General features: G+C 67.2%; 1 protein-coding gene across 1 annotated transcript in view; it reads left to right on the top strand.

Annotated features, from left to right (window-relative positions):
• Positions 1-1,521: 1,521 nt before the first annotated feature.
• Positions 1,522-16,266, top strand: part of LOC147526102 (filamin-C-like) — a gene marked incomplete at its 5' end in the record, with an annotated part of 51,367 nt that continues 36,622 nt past the window's right edge. Inside the window, 13 exons of the mRNA XM_086630483.1 lie at positions 1,522-1,770; positions 2,785-2,882; positions 3,455-3,605; positions 4,423-4,541; positions 4,645-4,722; positions 5,353-5,515; positions 6,557-6,757; positions 8,019-8,156; positions 9,130-9,256; positions 10,350-10,486; positions 11,508-11,701; positions 14,432-14,545; positions 15,973-16,116. Coding sequence (XP_086486609.1) covers positions 1,522-1,770; positions 2,785-2,882; positions 3,455-3,605; positions 4,423-4,541; positions 4,645-4,722; positions 5,353-5,515; positions 6,557-6,757; positions 8,019-8,156; positions 9,130-9,256; positions 10,350-10,486; positions 11,508-11,701; positions 14,432-14,545; positions 15,973-16,116 — 1,913 coding nt within the window. The remainder of the gene's footprint in view (positions 1,771-2,784; positions 2,883-3,454; positions 3,606-4,422; positions 4,542-4,644; positions 4,723-5,352; positions 5,516-6,556; positions 6,758-8,018; positions 8,157-9,129; positions 9,257-10,349; positions 10,487-11,507; positions 11,702-14,431; positions 14,546-15,972; positions 16,117-16,266) is intronic.

A 16,266-nucleotide genomic window follows, 5' to 3' on the forward strand; every position in this document is an offset into this window, starting at 1 on the left:
GCAGCCTGGGGGGGGGGGGGGGTGTTGCACGTGGACTGCACACGCGTGTGCACACCCTGCCCCCCCCCCCCCCCCCTTGCACACCCAGACCCGCATCTCTGGGGACCCCCCCGGGGGTGTCACACCCCCCCCCCCCCCCCCCGTACGTGTCCTTGTGCCCAGATGTTGCCCCCTCCCCATGTTGGGGTCCCCCCCGATGTTGGGGGGTCCCCCCAGATGTTGCCCCCCCGGAGGCCCCCGCAGTGGGGGGGTCCCGGCCACATCTGCAGCCCATTTCCTCCCCGAAACACGATCGCTCGCGGGGGGGGGGGGCGGTGGGGGGGGGGGGAGGGGGCGGTCGCCTGGGTTCGCGCTTTGGGGGGGGGAGGGGAGGGGGAGGGGCCGGGACACCCGGGTCCTCTCGGTGGGGGAGGGGGCCGGGATGTCTGGATTTCCGCCCCCCCCCCCCCCCCAGCTGCCTGCCTCAGTTTCCCCATCCCGGCACCCCCCCGCCGCCGGGGACCCCCGGGGTGATGGGGGAGGACCCCCCCCCCCCAAAGGGTGCTGGGGGGTCAGGGACCCCCGGGGTGCTGGAGGGGACCCGTCCCCGCGTTGGGGTGCCGGGGTGGGGTGGGGACTCTTGGGGGTGCCAAGGTACCAGGGACCCCCGCCCATGCCCTGGGGGTGCTCGGGACCCCCACCCATGCTGGGGTGCCCTGGGGTGTCAGGGACCCCCCAGCTGTGCCCGTGGGTGCTGGGGTGCCAGGACCCCCCACCCATACCAGGGTGCTGTGGGGTGCCAGGGTGCCCCAGAGTGCCCTGGGGGCATTGGGGTGCCAGGACCCCCACCCATACCAGGGTGCTGTGGGGTGCAGGGGTGCCCTGAGTGTGTTGGGGTGCCAGGACCCCCCCACCCATACCGGAGTGCTGTGGGGTGCCCCAGAGTGCCCTGGGGGTGTTGGGGTGCCAGGACCCCTACCCATACCAGGGTGCTGTAGGGTGCCCCTGGGGGTGTTGGGGTGCCAGGACCCCTACCCATACCAGGGCGCTGTGGGGTGCCAGGGTGCCCCGGGTTGCCAGGACCCCTGCCCATACCAGGGTGCTGTGGGGTGCTGGAGTGCCCTCGGGGTGTTGGGGTGCCAGGACCCCCCCACCCATACCAGGCTGCTGTGGGGTGCAGGGGTGCCCTGGGGTGTTGGGGTGCCAGGACCCCCCCACCCATACCAGGGTGCTGTGGGGTGCAGGGGTGTCCTGGGTGTGTTGGGGTGCCTGGACCCCCCCACTCATACCGGAGTGCTGTGGGGTGCCCCAGAGTGCCCTGGGGGTGTTGGGGTACCAGGACCCCCACCCATACCAGGGTGCTGTGGGGTGCAGGGGTGCCCTGGGGGTGTCAGGGTGCCAGGACCCCTACCCATACCGGAGTGCTGTGGGGTGCCGGGGTGCCCTGGGGGTGTTGTGGTGCCACCGACCCTGTGGGTGCCGTGGTGCCAGGACCCCCCACCCATCGCGGGGTGCCCCTGACCCCCCCGCCCCCCCCCCCAGACAGCAAAGCCATCGTGGACGGGAACCTGAAGCTGATCCTGGGGCTGATCTGGACGCTCATCCTGCACTACTCCATCTCCATGCCCGTCTGGGAGGATGAGGAGGACGAGGAAGGCCGGCGGCAGACCCCCAAGCAGCGCCTGCTGGGCTGGATCCAGCACAAGGTGCCGCAGCTGCCCATCACCAACTTCCACCGCGACTGGCGCGACGGGAAGGCACTGGGAGCACTGGTGGACAACTGCGCCCCGGGTGAGGGGGGGGGGCCGTGGGGAGGGGGGGGGGGGCAGCCGTGGTTTGGGGGGATGGGGGTGATTGCCCCCCAGTTAGGGGGCATGGGGGGGCAATTGTGCCCCCAGTTGGGGGGTGGGGGGGCAATTGTACCCCCAGTTAGGGGGCATTGGGAGGGGCAATTGTGCCCCCAGTTAGAGGTGATATGGAGGTGATTGCACCCCAGTTTGGGGGCATTGGGGGGGCAATCGTGCCCCCAGTTAGGGGCATTGGGGGGGCAATCGTGCCCCCAGTTAGGGGGCATGGGGGGGCAATCGTACTCCCAGTTAGGGGGGTGTGGGGGGCAATTGTACTCCCAGTTAGGGAGGGGTGGGGGGGCAATTGTACCCCCAGTTTGGGGGCATGGGGGGGACAATTTACCCCCAGTTAGGGGATGGGGGAGGGCAATTTACCCCCAGTTGGGCGGTGTGGGGGGGCAATTGTGCCCCCAGTTAGAGGTGATATGGAGGTGATTGCACCCCAGTTTGGGGGGTGGGGGGGGGGGTGGGGGGGCAATCACAGCCTTGATGGGGGTAAATGGGGGGGCACTTGCACCCCTAATTAGGAGGCATGGAGTATGGGGGCAGTTGCCCCCCCAGTTAGGGGGGTATGGGGGTAATTGCCCCCCCAGTTAAGGGGGCGATTGCCTCCTCCCCCCAGTTAGGGGGGCATGGGGGTTGGGGGGGGCAATCGCCCCCCATACCCCTATTCCCCTCTAATCGGGGGGGCGCTTGCCCCCCTAGCTAGAGGATATGGGGGGCGATTGCCCCCCCTGGTCGTTGGGCACAGGGTGGGCACAGGGGTGATGACACCCAGCCAGTGGGTGGGGTCCCTCCACCCCAGTGCCCAGGGTGGGTAATGGGGCACGACGACCCCCCCCATCAGTACTGGGGGATGCTGGGGGGCACTGGGAGGCTGAAAAGGGAGGGGGGTGCTGACCTCCCCCCCAACCTGGGGGGGGCCTTGTCTCACATACCCCCCCCAACCCCGTGCCAGGCTTGTGCCCGGACTGGGAGAGCTGGGACCCCAACCAGCCCGTGCAGAACGCCCGCGAGGCCATGCAGCAGGCGGACGACTGGCTGGGGGTGCCCCAGGTACGGGGGGGCCATGGGGGTACTGGGGATACTGGGGGTGCTGGGAGGGCCCGGGTTGGGGGGTGGGGGGGGTCTAGGGGTGCCAGCGAGTCCCATGATGGGGTGCAGGGGGTGTGGAGGGGTCTCTGGGGTGTCCCTGGGTATTGGGGAGGGGGTCCCTGGGGGTGCAAGGGGGGGTCCCCGGGGGGTCCCTGGGTATGGGGGGGGGTCCCTGGGCATGGGGGGGACTCTGGGGGTGCAAGGGGGGTCCCTGGGGTTATAGGGGGGTCCGTGGGCATGGGAGGAGGGGTCCCTTGGGGTGCAGGGGGGTCCCCAGAGTGTTCTGGGGGTTATAGGGGGGTCCCTGGGTGAGGGGGGGGGTCCCTGGGGGGGTCCTTGGGCTTGGAGCGGCCCCTGGGGGTACAGGGGGGTATCGGGGGGGGGGGTCCCTGAGGGTGTTGGGGGGGGATCCCTGGGCACATTGGGGCCCCTGGGTGGGTGCCAGAGAGGGGTCCCCCGGGTGGTGGTGGGGGGGGGGGTGCCGGGAGGAGCTGACGGGTGCCGGGGGGTCCCCCCCGCCCCCCCCCCCCCAGGTGATCGCCCCCGAGGAGATCGTGGACCCCGACGTGGACGAGCACTCGGTGATGACGTACCTGTCCCAGTTCCCCAAGGCCAAGCTCAAGCCGGGGGCCCCCCTGCGCGCCCGCCCCCCCCAGCCCGCTCGTGCCCGCGCCTACGGGCCCGGTACGGGGTGTGGGGGGCACGGGGGGGCACAAGGGTGACATGGGGAGGGGGCACGGGGTGGGGATGGGTGCCCAAGGACACCCCGATGTCCCCCCCCCCCCCCATGCCCCGGGACCCTCTTTGACCCCCGTGCCAGGACCCCCCCCATGCCCAGGGACACCCTGGGGTATCCCCTGTGCCCAAGGACCCCCCCTTGACCCCCCAGGGTACCCCCCCATGCTCAGGGACCCCCTTTGACCCCCCCCAGGGTCACCCCCATGCCCAAGGATACCTCAGGGTCCCCCCCCCATTCCCCGTGCCCCTCTTTGACCCCCCCAGGACCTCCCTCATTCCCAGTGCCCCCTTTTGACCCCCCCGGGACCCCCCCCATTCCCAGGGACACCGCAGTGCCCCCTCCCATTCCCAGACACCCCCTTTGACCCCCCCCATTCCCACAGACACCCCAGGTCTCCCCCATTCCCAGTGCCCCCCTTTGACCCTCCCAGTGCCCCCCCCCTTCCCATTGATACCCCAGTGTCATCCCCCCCTGCCCTGGCATCCCCTTTGACCTCTCCCAGGACCCCCCCCCATTCCCACAGACACCCCAGGCCCCCCCCCCCCCCATTCCCAGTGCCCCCCTTTGACCCCCCAAGCTCCCCCCCCCCCATACCTGGGGGCACCCAAGGACACCCCCCCCCACCAGCACCCCAAGGACCACCTGAAGGTCCCAAGTCCCAGTGATTGAGCCCTGGGGGGGGGAACCCAGGGGCTGGGCGCCCACCCTGGGGTGATGGATGGGTGGGGGGCACCCTGACCCCCCCGCTCCCCCCCCCCGCAGGCATCGAGCCACAGGGGAACGTGGTGCTGAAGCCGGCGCAGTTCACGGTGGAGACCCTCGAGGCGGGGGTGGGAGAGGTCCTGGTCTACGTCGAGGACCCCGAGGGTCACACCGAGGAGGTAACGGGGGGGTGTCCCCCACCCAACAGCCCCCCCCGACCCCCCCTTGCCTTTTTCTCATACCCCCCCCCCATTATTTTGGGGGTCCCCCCTCCCTCTCCAGGCCAAGGTGGTCCCCAACAACGACAAGAAGCGGACGTACAGCGTCACCTACGTGCCCAAGGTCGGGGGGCTGCACAAGGTGAGCCCCCCCCCCCCATCCCCCCCACACCTGGATGTGGGGGGTGGGGAGGTGCTTGGAACTGAGGGGTCCGGGGGGGTCCGTGAGGAGCCCCTGGGGGTCCCTAAGGATCCCATGGGGGGTCCCTGAGGGGTCCCTGGGGGTCCTGTTTGGGTCCCTGGGGGGGTCCCTAAGCATCTCATGGGGGGTCCCATTAGGGTCCCCCAAGGAACAGAACTGGGGGACCCTGGGGGGTCCCATTTGAGTCCCCGTTGGCTTCTGCACTGGGGGGGTACACTAAGGGGTCCCTGGGGGGGTCCCTAAGGATCCCCAGGGGAGTCCCATTAGGACCTGCTGGGAATGGCACTGGGGGTCCTGTTTGGGTCCCTGGGGGGGTCCCTAAGGATCCCATGGGGGGTCCCATCAGGGTCCCCCAGGGAACAGAACTGGGGGTCCCATTTGGGTCCCCATTGGCTTCTGCACCGGGGGGGTACACTAAGGGGTCCCTGGGGGGGGGTCAGCGCCGGGAATCCCCTTCTGGCTGTTGCACTGGGGTGTCCCCCTTAGTGTCCCCTCTTGGGGACGGTCACCGAGGTGGCGGTGGTGGCCGTGGCCCCCTGCCATGACCCCCCCCCCCCCATTTCCCGGCAGGTGACGGTGCTGTTTGCGGGGCAGAACATCGACAAGAGCCCCTTCGGCGTCAACGTGGCCATGGCGCTGGGCGACGCCAGCAAGGTGACGGCGCGCGGCCCCGGCCTGGAGCCCGTGGGCAACGTGGCCAACAAGCCCACCTACTTCGACATCTACACCGCGGGTGGGTGCTGGGGGGCACACGGTGCTCCGGGACGTGGCGTGGGCAGGTGGCACCGGGGGGGGGGGGGTTACGTGGCAACGGTGGCGCTGGGCGGCGTTGAGGGCATGTCTGCGTGATGGCGTGGCCATGGGGTGGGCTGGTGGCTCCTGGGATGGATCTTCATGGTGGCGTGGGCTGGTGGCACTGAGGCCATGTCGTCGTGGTGGCATGGCCATGGCGTGGGCTGGTGGCTCTGGTGCCACGTTCTCGTGGTGGCATGGCCATGGCGTGGGCTGGTGGCTCTGGTGCCACGTTCTCATGGTGGCATGGCCATGGCGTGGGTTGATGGCTTTGGGGACACGTCATCATGGTGGCATGGCCATGGCGTGGGCTAGTAGCTCTAGTGCCATGTTCTCATGGTGGCGTGGCCGTGGCGTGATCTGGTTGCTCTGGTGCCGTGTCCTCGTGGTGGCATAGCCATGGCGTGATTTGGTGGCCCTGGTGCCACATCCTTCTGGTGGCATGGCCATGGCGTGGGCTGATGACTCTGGTGCCATGTTCTCATGGTGACGTGGCCATGGCACGGCAGGTGGCCCAGGTGCCGTGTTCTCATGGTGGTGTGGCCACGACGTGGCTGTCCTTCTCGTGCCATGGCCGTGCCATGGCTGGGTGGCTCTGGGACCATGTCTTCATAATAATGTGGCAATGGCACGTCCTGGTGGCACTGAGGCCATGTGTGGAGGCCTGGCCACGGCAGGGCAGGTGGCTCTGGGATCATGTCCTCATGGGGGCATGGCCATGGTGGTGCTGGGTGGCACCAAGACCACATCTACCTGGTGGTATGGCCATGGTGTGTCCTGGTGGCACCGGTGCCATGTTCTCATGGTGATGTGGCCATGGTGTGTCCTGGTGGCACCGGTGCCATGTTCTCATGGTGACGTGGCCATGAGGTATCTTGGTGGCTCCAGGGCCACATCCTTGTGGTGGCCCGGCCATGGTGCGTCCTGGTGGTGGCCCAGCCGTGGCTCCGGTGGCACTGACGCCGTGTCCCCGCGGTGGCAGGAGCCGGCCCGGGCGACGTGGGGGTGGTGATCGTGGACCCCCAGGGCCGGCGGGACACGGTGGAGGTGATGCTGGAGGACAAAGGGGACAACATCTACCGCTGCACCTACCGGCCCGTCCTGGAGGGGCCACACACCGTCTGCGTCACCTACGCGGGCGCCCAGGTCCCCAAGAGCCCCTTCACCGTCAACGTGGCTGAAGGTGAGACCCGCCCCGGGGGTCCCTGCCCTGTGTCCGTGGCACCCACCAGCGCCCGTGGTGGTCCCTGTCCGTTCCCCACGTGGCCCCGTGGCCCCTCTCTGTCCCCAGGGTGTCCCCATGGGTCCCTAGTGTCCCTGTGGGTCCCTTATGTCCCCAGGGTGCCCCCGTGGCACCCCTCCACCCCTTGGGGTGTCCCCATGGGTCCCTTATGCCCCTGGGGACCCCGTGGCACCCCTGTGTCCCCTAGGGTGTCCCCTGGGTCCCTTACCCCCCCATGGCACCTCTCTGTCCCCAGGGTGTCCCCATGGCACCCTTAAGTCCTAAGGTGTCCCCAGGGTGTCCCCATGGGTCCCCTATGTCCCCACGGTGTCCCCACAGGTCCTTTACCTCCCCATGGCACCCCTCTGTCCCCAGGGTGTCCCCCAAGGGTCCCTTATGCCCCAGGGTGTCCCCGTGGCACCCCTGTGTCCCCCAGGGTGTCCCCAGGGTCCCTTATTCCCCCATGGCACCCCTGTGTCCCTAGGGGGTCCCTTATGCCCCAGGGTGTCCCCGTGGCACCCCTGTGTCCCCCAGGGTGTCCCCAGGGTCCCTTACTCCCCCATGGCACCCCTGTGTCCCCCAGGGTGTCCCCAGGGTCCCTTACTCCCCCATGGCACCTCTGTGTCCCCCAGGGTGTCCCCTGGGTCCCTTACTCCCCCATGGCACCCCTGTGTCCCCCAGGGTGTCCCCAGGGTCCCTTACTCCCCCATGGCACCCCTGTGTCCCCCAGGGTGTCCCCAGGGTCCCTTACTCCCCCATGGCACCCCTGTGTCCCCCAGGGTGTCCTCTGGGTCCCTTACCCCCCCATGGCACCCCTGTATCCCCAAGGGTGTCCCTAGGGGTCCGTTATGCCCCAGGGTGTCCCCGTGGCACCCCTGTGTCCCCCAGGGTGTCCCCAGGGTCCCTTATTCCCCCATGGCACCCCTGTGTCCCCCAGGGTGTCCCCAGGGTCCCTTATGCCCCCATGGCACCCCTGTGTCCCTAGGGGGTCCCTTATGCCCCAGGGTGTCCCCGTGGCACCCCTGTGTCCCCCAGGGTGTCCCCTGAGTCCCTTACTCCCCCGTGGCACCCCTGTATCCCCAAGGGTGTCCCTAGGGGTCCGTTATGCCCCAGGGTGTCCCCATGTCCCCCCCATCCCCATCACCCCCCTCCCCCGGACCCCCCCCCCGCCCCCAGCACCCCGGGCGGTGCCGGCGGTGGGTGCTGAGGGTCCGTGCGGCAGCGTGCACCCCGTCGGCGTGTCGGGCCACGGGCCGGGGGCTGCAGCCCAAGGGGGTGCGGGTGCAGGAGGTGGCCGACTTCAAGGTGCACACCAAGGGCGCGGGCACCGGCGAGCTGCGCGTGCTGGTCAAGGGGCCCGGTGAGTGTGCAAGGGGGGGGGGGGGGGCGTGCGAGGGTGGGCGTGCAAAGATGTGGGTGCAAAGGGTGAGGCGCAAGGGTGGGCGTGCGTGCAAAAGGGGGGGGTGCAAGGGCATGGGGCGTGCAAAGGTGTGGGTGCAAGGGTGCGGGTGCCAGGGGGAGTGTGCAAGGGCATGGGGCATGCAAAAGGGGTGAGTGTGCAAAGGTGTGGGTGCAAAGGTGCAGGTGCCAAGGGGAGTGTGCAAGGGCATGGGGTGTGCAAAGGTGTGGGTGCAAGGATGTGGGTGCCAAGGGGAGTGTGCAAGGGTGGGTGGGTGCAAGGGTGAGTGTGCAAAGATGTGGGTGCAAAGGGTGAGGTGCAAGGGTGGGCGTGCGTGCAAAAGGGGGGGGTGCAAGGGCATGGGGCGTGCAAAGGTGTGGGTGCAAAGGGTGCAGGTGCCAAGGGGAGTGTGCAAGGGCATGGGGCGTGCAAAAGGGGTGGGTGCAAGGGTGAGTGTGCAAAGATGTGGGTGCAAGGATGGGCGTGCATGCCAAAGCAGTGGGTGCAAGGGCATGGGGCGTGCAAAGGTGTGGGTGCAAAGGGTGCAAGGGTGCAGGTGCCAAGGGGTGGGTGCAAGGGTGAGTGTGCAAAGATGTAGGTGCAAGGGTGGGCGTGTGTGCAAAAGGGGTGCGTGCAAGGGCATGGGGTGTGCAAAGGTGTGGGTGCAAAGGGTGCGGGTGCCAAGGGGTGGGTGCAAGGGTGAGTGTGCAAAGATGTGGGTGCAAGGGTGGACGTGCATGCCAAAGGCATGGGGGTGCAAGGGTGGGTGTGCAAGGAAGGGTGTGCAAAAAAGGGTGGGCACAAGGGTGGGCATGCATGCTGAAGGCGTGGGGGTGCAAGGCCACGGGGGCGTGCAAGGGTGGGCGTGCGAGGGTGGGTGGGCATACAAAGGGTGGGTGTGCAAAGGGTGAGTGTGCAACCCCCCCCCCCCCAGCCGGGACGGAGGAGCCGGTGACGGTGCGGGACGCGGGCGACGGCGTCTACGAGTGCGAGTACCGCCCCGGGGTGCCCGGCAAGTACCAGGTGTCCATCACCTGGGGGGGCTACGCCATCCCGCGCAGGTCAGCTGGCACCCCCCCCCCCATGGCACCACCCCCCCATGGCACACCCCCCCATGGCACACACCCCCCCCCATCCATGGCACCCTTCATCCATGGCACCCCCTTCATCTATGGCACCCCCTCCCCCATGGCACCCCCCCCCCACAGCACCCCCCCCCCCCATGGCACACACCCCCCCTCATGGCACCCCCATCCATGGCACACCCCCCCCGCCATGGCACCCCCCCCGCCATGGCACCCCTCCCAACCCCACCGGGCTGCCAGGGTTGGGGGGGGGGGGGGGTGGGGGGTGTGCGTGTGCAAGGGGGTGGGCAATGAGTGTGCAAGGGGGGGGTACAAGGTGGGTGGGGGGTGTGCAAGGAGGCGTGCAAAGCTGGGAGGGGGTGTGCAAGGAGGTGTGTGTGTTGGGGAGGTGTGCCAGGGGTGTGGAGGGCGTGCCAGGCATGTGCCAGGGTGTGCCAGGGGGGTGCCGGCATGCGCAAGGTGCAGGGGCGTGCAAGGTGCATGCCAGGGTTGTGCCAGGGGTGGGGGGGGTGTGCCAGGGATGTGCCGGGGGTGCACAAGGTGCATGCCAGGCACGTGCCAGGGGTGTGGGGGGTGTGCCAGGCATGTGCCAGGGGTGTGGAAGGTGCATGCCAGGGGTGTGGAGGGTGTGGAAGGTGCATGCCAGGGGTGTGGAGGGTGTGCCAGGGGTGCGCAAGGTGCATGCCAGGAGTGTGCCAGGGATGTGGAGGGTGTGCCAGGGGTGTGAAGAGTGTGCCAGGCATGTGCCAGGGATGTGGAAGGTGCGTGCCAGGGATGTGGAAGGTGCATGCCAGGGGTGTGGAGGGTGTGCCAGGGGTGCGCAAGGTGCATGCCAGGGGTGTGAAGAGTGTGCCAGGCATGTGCCAGGGGTGTGGAAGGTGCATGCCAGGGGTGTGGAGGGTGTGGAAGGTGCATGCCAGGGGTGTGGAGGGTGTGCCAGGGGTGTGCCAGGGGTGTGGAGGGTGTGTAAAGTGCATGCCGAGGGTGTGCCAGGGGTGTGCAAGGTGCATGCCGGGGTGTGGAGGGTGTGCCGGGTGCCCGCGCGGCGGGTACTGACGCGCTGGCACAGCCCGTTCGAGGTGCAGGTGTCGGGCGCGCCGGGGTGCCAGAAGGTGCGGGCCTGGGGGCCGGGGCTGGAGGGCGGCGTGGTGGGACGCTCGGCCGACTTCGTCGTGGAGGCTGTTGGCACCGAAGTGGGCACCCTCGGTGAGCCCCGGGCACTGGTGGGAGGGCGTGGGATGGGGTGGGGGACACCACGGGGGGGACCTGGGCATGGGGTGGGTGGCATCATGATGGGGACGTGGGCACGAGATGGAGGGCGGGGTGGTGGGGACGTGGAGACGTAGTGGGGGACACCAGGGTGAGGACATGGGCATGGGCTGGGGGGAGGGAGGTCTTGGGGACATGGGCATGGTGCGGGTGGCATCGTGATGGAGACACTGGGGGACACCACGGTGGGGACGTGGGCATGGGGTGGGGATGGCTTGGGGAGGGTCATCTTGGGGGCATGGGATGGGGGACACCGTGGTGGGGACGTGGAGATGGTGACACGTGGGGTGGCACCACCGTGGGGACGTGGAGATGGTGGCACCACCGTGGGGACGTGGACACGGTGACACGTGGGGTGGCACCACCATGGTGACACGGGCGTGGGTTGAGGGACAAGGATTGGGGGTCAGCACCATGAGGATGTGGGCATGGTGACACGTGTGGTGGCACCACCGTGGGGACGTGGAGATGGTGACACGTGGGGTGGCACCATCGTGGGGACGTGGAGATGGTGACACGTGGAGATGGTGGCACCACCGTGGGGACGTGGAGATGGTGGCACCACCGCGGGGATGTGGAGATGGTGACACGTGGGGTGGCACCACTGTGGGGACATGGAGATGGTGGCACCACCATGAGGACGTGGGCATGGTGACATGTGGGGTGGCACCACCGCGGGGACGTGGAGATGGTGGCACCACCGTGGGGATGTGGAGATGGTGACACGTGGGGTGGCACCACCGTGGGGACGTGGAGATGGTGGCACCACCGTGGGGACGTTGAGATGGTGGCACCACCATGAGGACGTGGAGATGGTGACACGTGGGGTGGCACCACCGTGGGGACGTGGAGATGGTGGCACGTGGGGTGGCACCACCATGGGGACGTGGAGATGGGCTGAGGGACCCCACAGTGGAGCCGAGAGCTTGGTGCCAGCCCGTGCCACCGCCTGGCGCAGGGTTCTCCATCGAGGGCCCGTCGCAGGCCCGCATCGAGTGCGACGACCGCGGCGACGGCTCGTGCGACGTGCGCTACTGGCCCAGCGAGCCGGGGCCCTACGCCGTGCACGTCGTCTGCGACGACGAGGACATCAAGGACAGCCCCTTCATCGCCCACATCCTGCCCGCCGCGCCTGGCACCCACCCCGACAAGGTGCGCCCCGTAGTGCCCCGCTGCCACCCGTAGTGCCCCGCTGCCACCCACTGCACCCTGCTGTGCCCCATAGTGCCTCACTGTGCCCCTCTGCCACCCGTAGTGCCCCACTGCCACCCACTGCACCCTGCTGTGCCCTATAGAGCCCCATAGTGCCCCACTGTGCCCCATAGCCACCCACTGCCACCCATAGCACCCTACTGTGCCCCTAAGTGCCCCACTGCCAACCACAGCCACCCATAGCACCCTACTGTGCCCCATAGTGCCCTATAGAGCCCTGCTGCACCCCACTGTGCCCCATAGTGCCCCACTGTGCCCCACTGCCACCCATAGCACCCTACAGAGCCCCATAGTGCCCCACTGTGCCCCATAGCCACCCACTGCCACCCATAACACCCTACTGTGCCCCTAAGTGCCCCACTGCCAACAACAGCCACCCATAGCACCCCACTGTGACCCACACTGCCCCACTGTGCCCCACTGCCAACTACAGCCACCCATAGCACCCCGCTGTGCCCCACTGTGCCCCACTGCCAACCACAGCCACCCATAGCACCCTGCTGTGCCCTATGGTGCCCTATAGAGCCCCATAGTGCCCCACTGTGCCCCATGGCCACCCGCTGCCACCCATAGCACCCTACTGTGCCCCTAAGTGCCCCACTGCCACCCACAGCCACCCATAGCACCCTGCTGTGCCCTATGGTGCCCTATAGAGCCCCATAGTGCCCCACTGTGCCCCATAGCCACCCACTGCCACCCATAGCACCCTACTGTGCCCCTAAGTGCCCCACTGCCACCCACAGCCACCCATAGCACCCTGCTGTGCCCTATGGTGCCCTATAGAGCCCCATAGTGCCCCACTGTGCCCCATAGCCACCCACTGCCACCCATAGCACCCTACTGTGCCCCTAAGTGCCCCACTGCCACCCACAGCCACCCATAGCACCCTGCTGTGCCCTATGGTGCCCTATAGAGCCCCATAGTGCCCCACTGTGCCCCATAGCCACCCACTGCCACCCATAGCACCCTACTGTGCCCCTAAGTGCCCCACTGCCACCCACAGCCACCCATAGCACCCTGCTGTGCCCTATGGTGCCCTATAGAGCCCCATAGTGCCCCACTGTGCCCTATAGCCACCCACTGCCACCCATAGCACCCTACTGTGCCCCTAAGTGCCCCACTGCCACCCACAGCCACCCATAGCACCCTACTGTGCCCCTAAGTGCCCCACTGCCACCCACAGCCACCCATAGCACCCTGCTGTGCCCTATGGTGCCCTATAGAGCCCCATAGTGCCCCACTGTGCCCCATAGCCACCCACTGCCACCCATAGCACCCTACTGTGCCCCTAAGTGCCCCACTGCCACCCACAGCCACCCATAGCACCCTGCTGTGTCCTATGGTGCCCTATAGAGCCCCATAGTGCCCCACTGTGCCCCATAGCCACCCACTGCCACCCATAGCACCCTACTGTGCCCCTAAGTGCCCCACTGCCACCCACAGCCACCCATAGCACCCTGCTGTGCCCTATGGTGCCCTATAGAGCCCCATAGTGCCCCACTGTGCCCCATAGCCACCCACTGCCACCCATAGCACCCTACTGTGCCCCTAAGTGCCCCACTGCCACCCACAGCCACCCATAGCACCCTGCTGTGCCCTATGGTGCCCTATAGAGCCCCATAGTGCCCCACTGTGCCCCATAGCCACCCACTGCCACCCATAGCACCCTACTGTGCCCCTAAGTGCCCCACTGCCAACCACAGCCACCCATAGCACCCTGCTGTGCCCCATGTTTCCCTGTAGAGCCCCACTGTGCCCCACTGCTGCCCATAGCACCCTGCTGTGCCCCAGAGTGCCTCACTGTGCCCCACTGCCAACCACAGCCACCCATAGCACCCTGCTGTGCCCTATGGTGCCCTATAGAGCCCCATAGTGCCCCACTGTGCCCCATGGCCACCCACTGCCACCCATAGCACCCTACTGTGCCCCTAAGTGCCCCACTGCCAACCACAGCCACCCATAGTGCCCCACTGTGCCCCACTGCCAACTACAGCCACCCGTAGCCCCCTGCCGTGCCCCATGGTGCCTTATAGAGCCCCGCTGCACCCCACTGTGCCCCATAGTGCCCCGCTGTGCCCCACTGCCACCCATAGCACCTTACTGTGCCCCATAGTGCCCCACTGCCAACCACAGCCACCCATAGCACCCTATTGTGCCCCATGATGCCCTATAGAGGCCCATAGTGCCCCACTGTGCCCCATGGCCACCCGCTACCCCCCATAGCACCCCGCTGTGCCCCATGGTGCCCTATAGAGCCCCATACTGCCCCACTGTGCCCCACTGCCACCCATAGCACCCTACTGTGCCCCATAGTGCCCCACTGCCACCCACAGCACCCCGCTGTGCCCCATGGTGCCCTACAGAGCCCCATAGTGCCTCACTGTGCCCCATAGCTACCCATTGCCACCCATAGCACCCTACTGTGCCCTATGGTGCCCCATAGAGCCCCATTGTGCCCCACTGCCACCCATTGCACCCCATTGTGCCCCATAGCACCCTCTGGGCCCCATAATGCCCCATTAAACCCCATTGCTCCCTGTTGGGCCCCATCGAACCCCGTTGCACCCCATAGCACCCTGCTGTGCCCCACTCTGCCCCATAGCACCCCATTGCACCACCCCTGTGGGTGCTGGGGGTGCCGGCGCGGCCCTGACCCCACCCCACCCATAGGTGAAGGCCTTCGGGCCGGGGCTGGAGCCCACCGGCTGCATCGTGGACCGACCGGCCGAGTTCACCATCGACACCCGCGGCGCCGGCAAGGGACCCCTCAAGCTCTACGCCCAGGTAGGGTGTCGCTGGGTGCCGTTGGGCACCACTGGGTGCCATTGGATGTCGTTGGGCACCACTGGGTGCCACTGAGTGCTGTTGGGCACCGTTGGGTGCCGTTGGATGTCGTTGGGCACCGTTGGGTGCCGTTGGATGTCGTTGGGCACCGTTGGGTGCCATTGGATGTCGTTGGGCACTGTTGGGTGCCATTGGATGTCCGTGAGCACCACTGGGTGCCACTGGATGTTGTTGGGCACCATTGAATGCCGTTGGGTGTCATTGGTGGCCATTGGGTGTTGTTGGGCACCGTTGGGTGCCGTTGAATGTCGTTGGGCATCATTGGGTGCTGTTGGGCACCGTTGGACACTACTAGGTGCTGTTGGGTGCTGTTGAACACCATCAGGTGCCGTTAGGCACCATCAGGTACCATTGGGCACCACTGGGTGCTGTTGAGCACTGTTGAGTGCCATTGGGCACCATTGAGTGCCATTGGGCACTGTTGAGCACCATCAGGTGACATTGGGCACCATTAGGTGCCATTGGGTGTTGTTGAGCACTGTTGGGTGCTGTTGGGCACCATTCAGCACCATTTGGCACCACTGGGTGCTGTTGAGTACCATTGTGTGCCATTGAGCACCACTGGGCACCGTTGGGTGCCGTTGGACACTGTTGGGTGCAGCTGGATGTCATTGGGCACTGTTGGGTGCTGTTGAGCACCATTGAGTGCCGTTGGGCACTGTCAGGTGCTGTTGGGTGCCACTGGGCACCACTGAGCACCATCAGGTGCCGTTGCGCACAATCAAGTATTGTCGGGTGCCGTTGGGCATGGGTGCCGTTGGGTGCTGTTCAGTGCTGTTGAGCACCATTAGGTGTTGTTGGGTGCTGTTGGGCACCATTTGGCACCACTGGGTGCCATTGAGCACCATTTGGCACCACTGGGTGCCGTTGGGCGCCACTGGGTGCTGTTGAGCACCGTTGAGTGCCGTTGGGCACTGTTGGGTGCCATTGAGCACCGCTGGGGCTGTTGGACACCATCGGGTGCTGTTGAGCACCATCAGGTGCTGTTGTGTGCTGTTGGGCACCATTGGGCATCATTTGGTGCCATTGGGTTCCCTTGAGCACTACTGGGTGCCGTTGGGTACCACTGGGTGCCACTGAACACCGCTGAGCACCACTGGGTGCTGTTGGGTGCCGTTGAGCACCGTTGAGTGTCGTTGAGCACTATTGGCCACTGTTGGGTGCCATTGGGCACCGTTGGGCAGCATTGGCTGCCATTGGGTGCTGTTGAACACCATTGGGTGCTGTTGGGCACCATTGGGTTCCGCTAGGCACCACTGGGTGCTATTGGGCACTGTTGGGTGCCGTTGGGCGCTGTTGAGCAGCATTGGGTGCTGTTGAACACCATTGGGTGCCGTTGGGTGCCCTCACCCCCCCACTACCCGCAGGACGCCGAGGGCTTCCCCATCGACATCAAGGTGAAGGACAACGGGGACGGCACCTACCACTGTGTCTACGTGCCCACCAAGGCCATCAAGCACACCATCATCGTCACCTGGGGGGGCGTCAACACCCCCCGCAGCCCCTTCCGCGTGGGTGCCATGGCGGCGAGGGGCGGTCCCGTGGGGTGATGGGGCTGGGGGTCCCATGGGGTGCTGGGGTGGCCATGGGGGTCCCATGGAGTGCTGGGGTGACGATGAGGGTCCCATAGGGTGCTGAGGTGGCCATGGGGGTCCTATGGG

Source organism: Tauraco erythrolophus, unplaced genomic scaffold, assembly GCF_009769465.1.
Source record: "Tauraco erythrolophus isolate bTauEry1 unplaced genomic scaffold, bTauEry1.pri scaffold_100_arrow_ctg1, whole genome shotgun sequence".
Lineage (NCBI taxonomy): Eukaryota > Metazoa > Chordata > Aves > Musophagiformes > Musophagidae > Tauraco > Tauraco erythrolophus.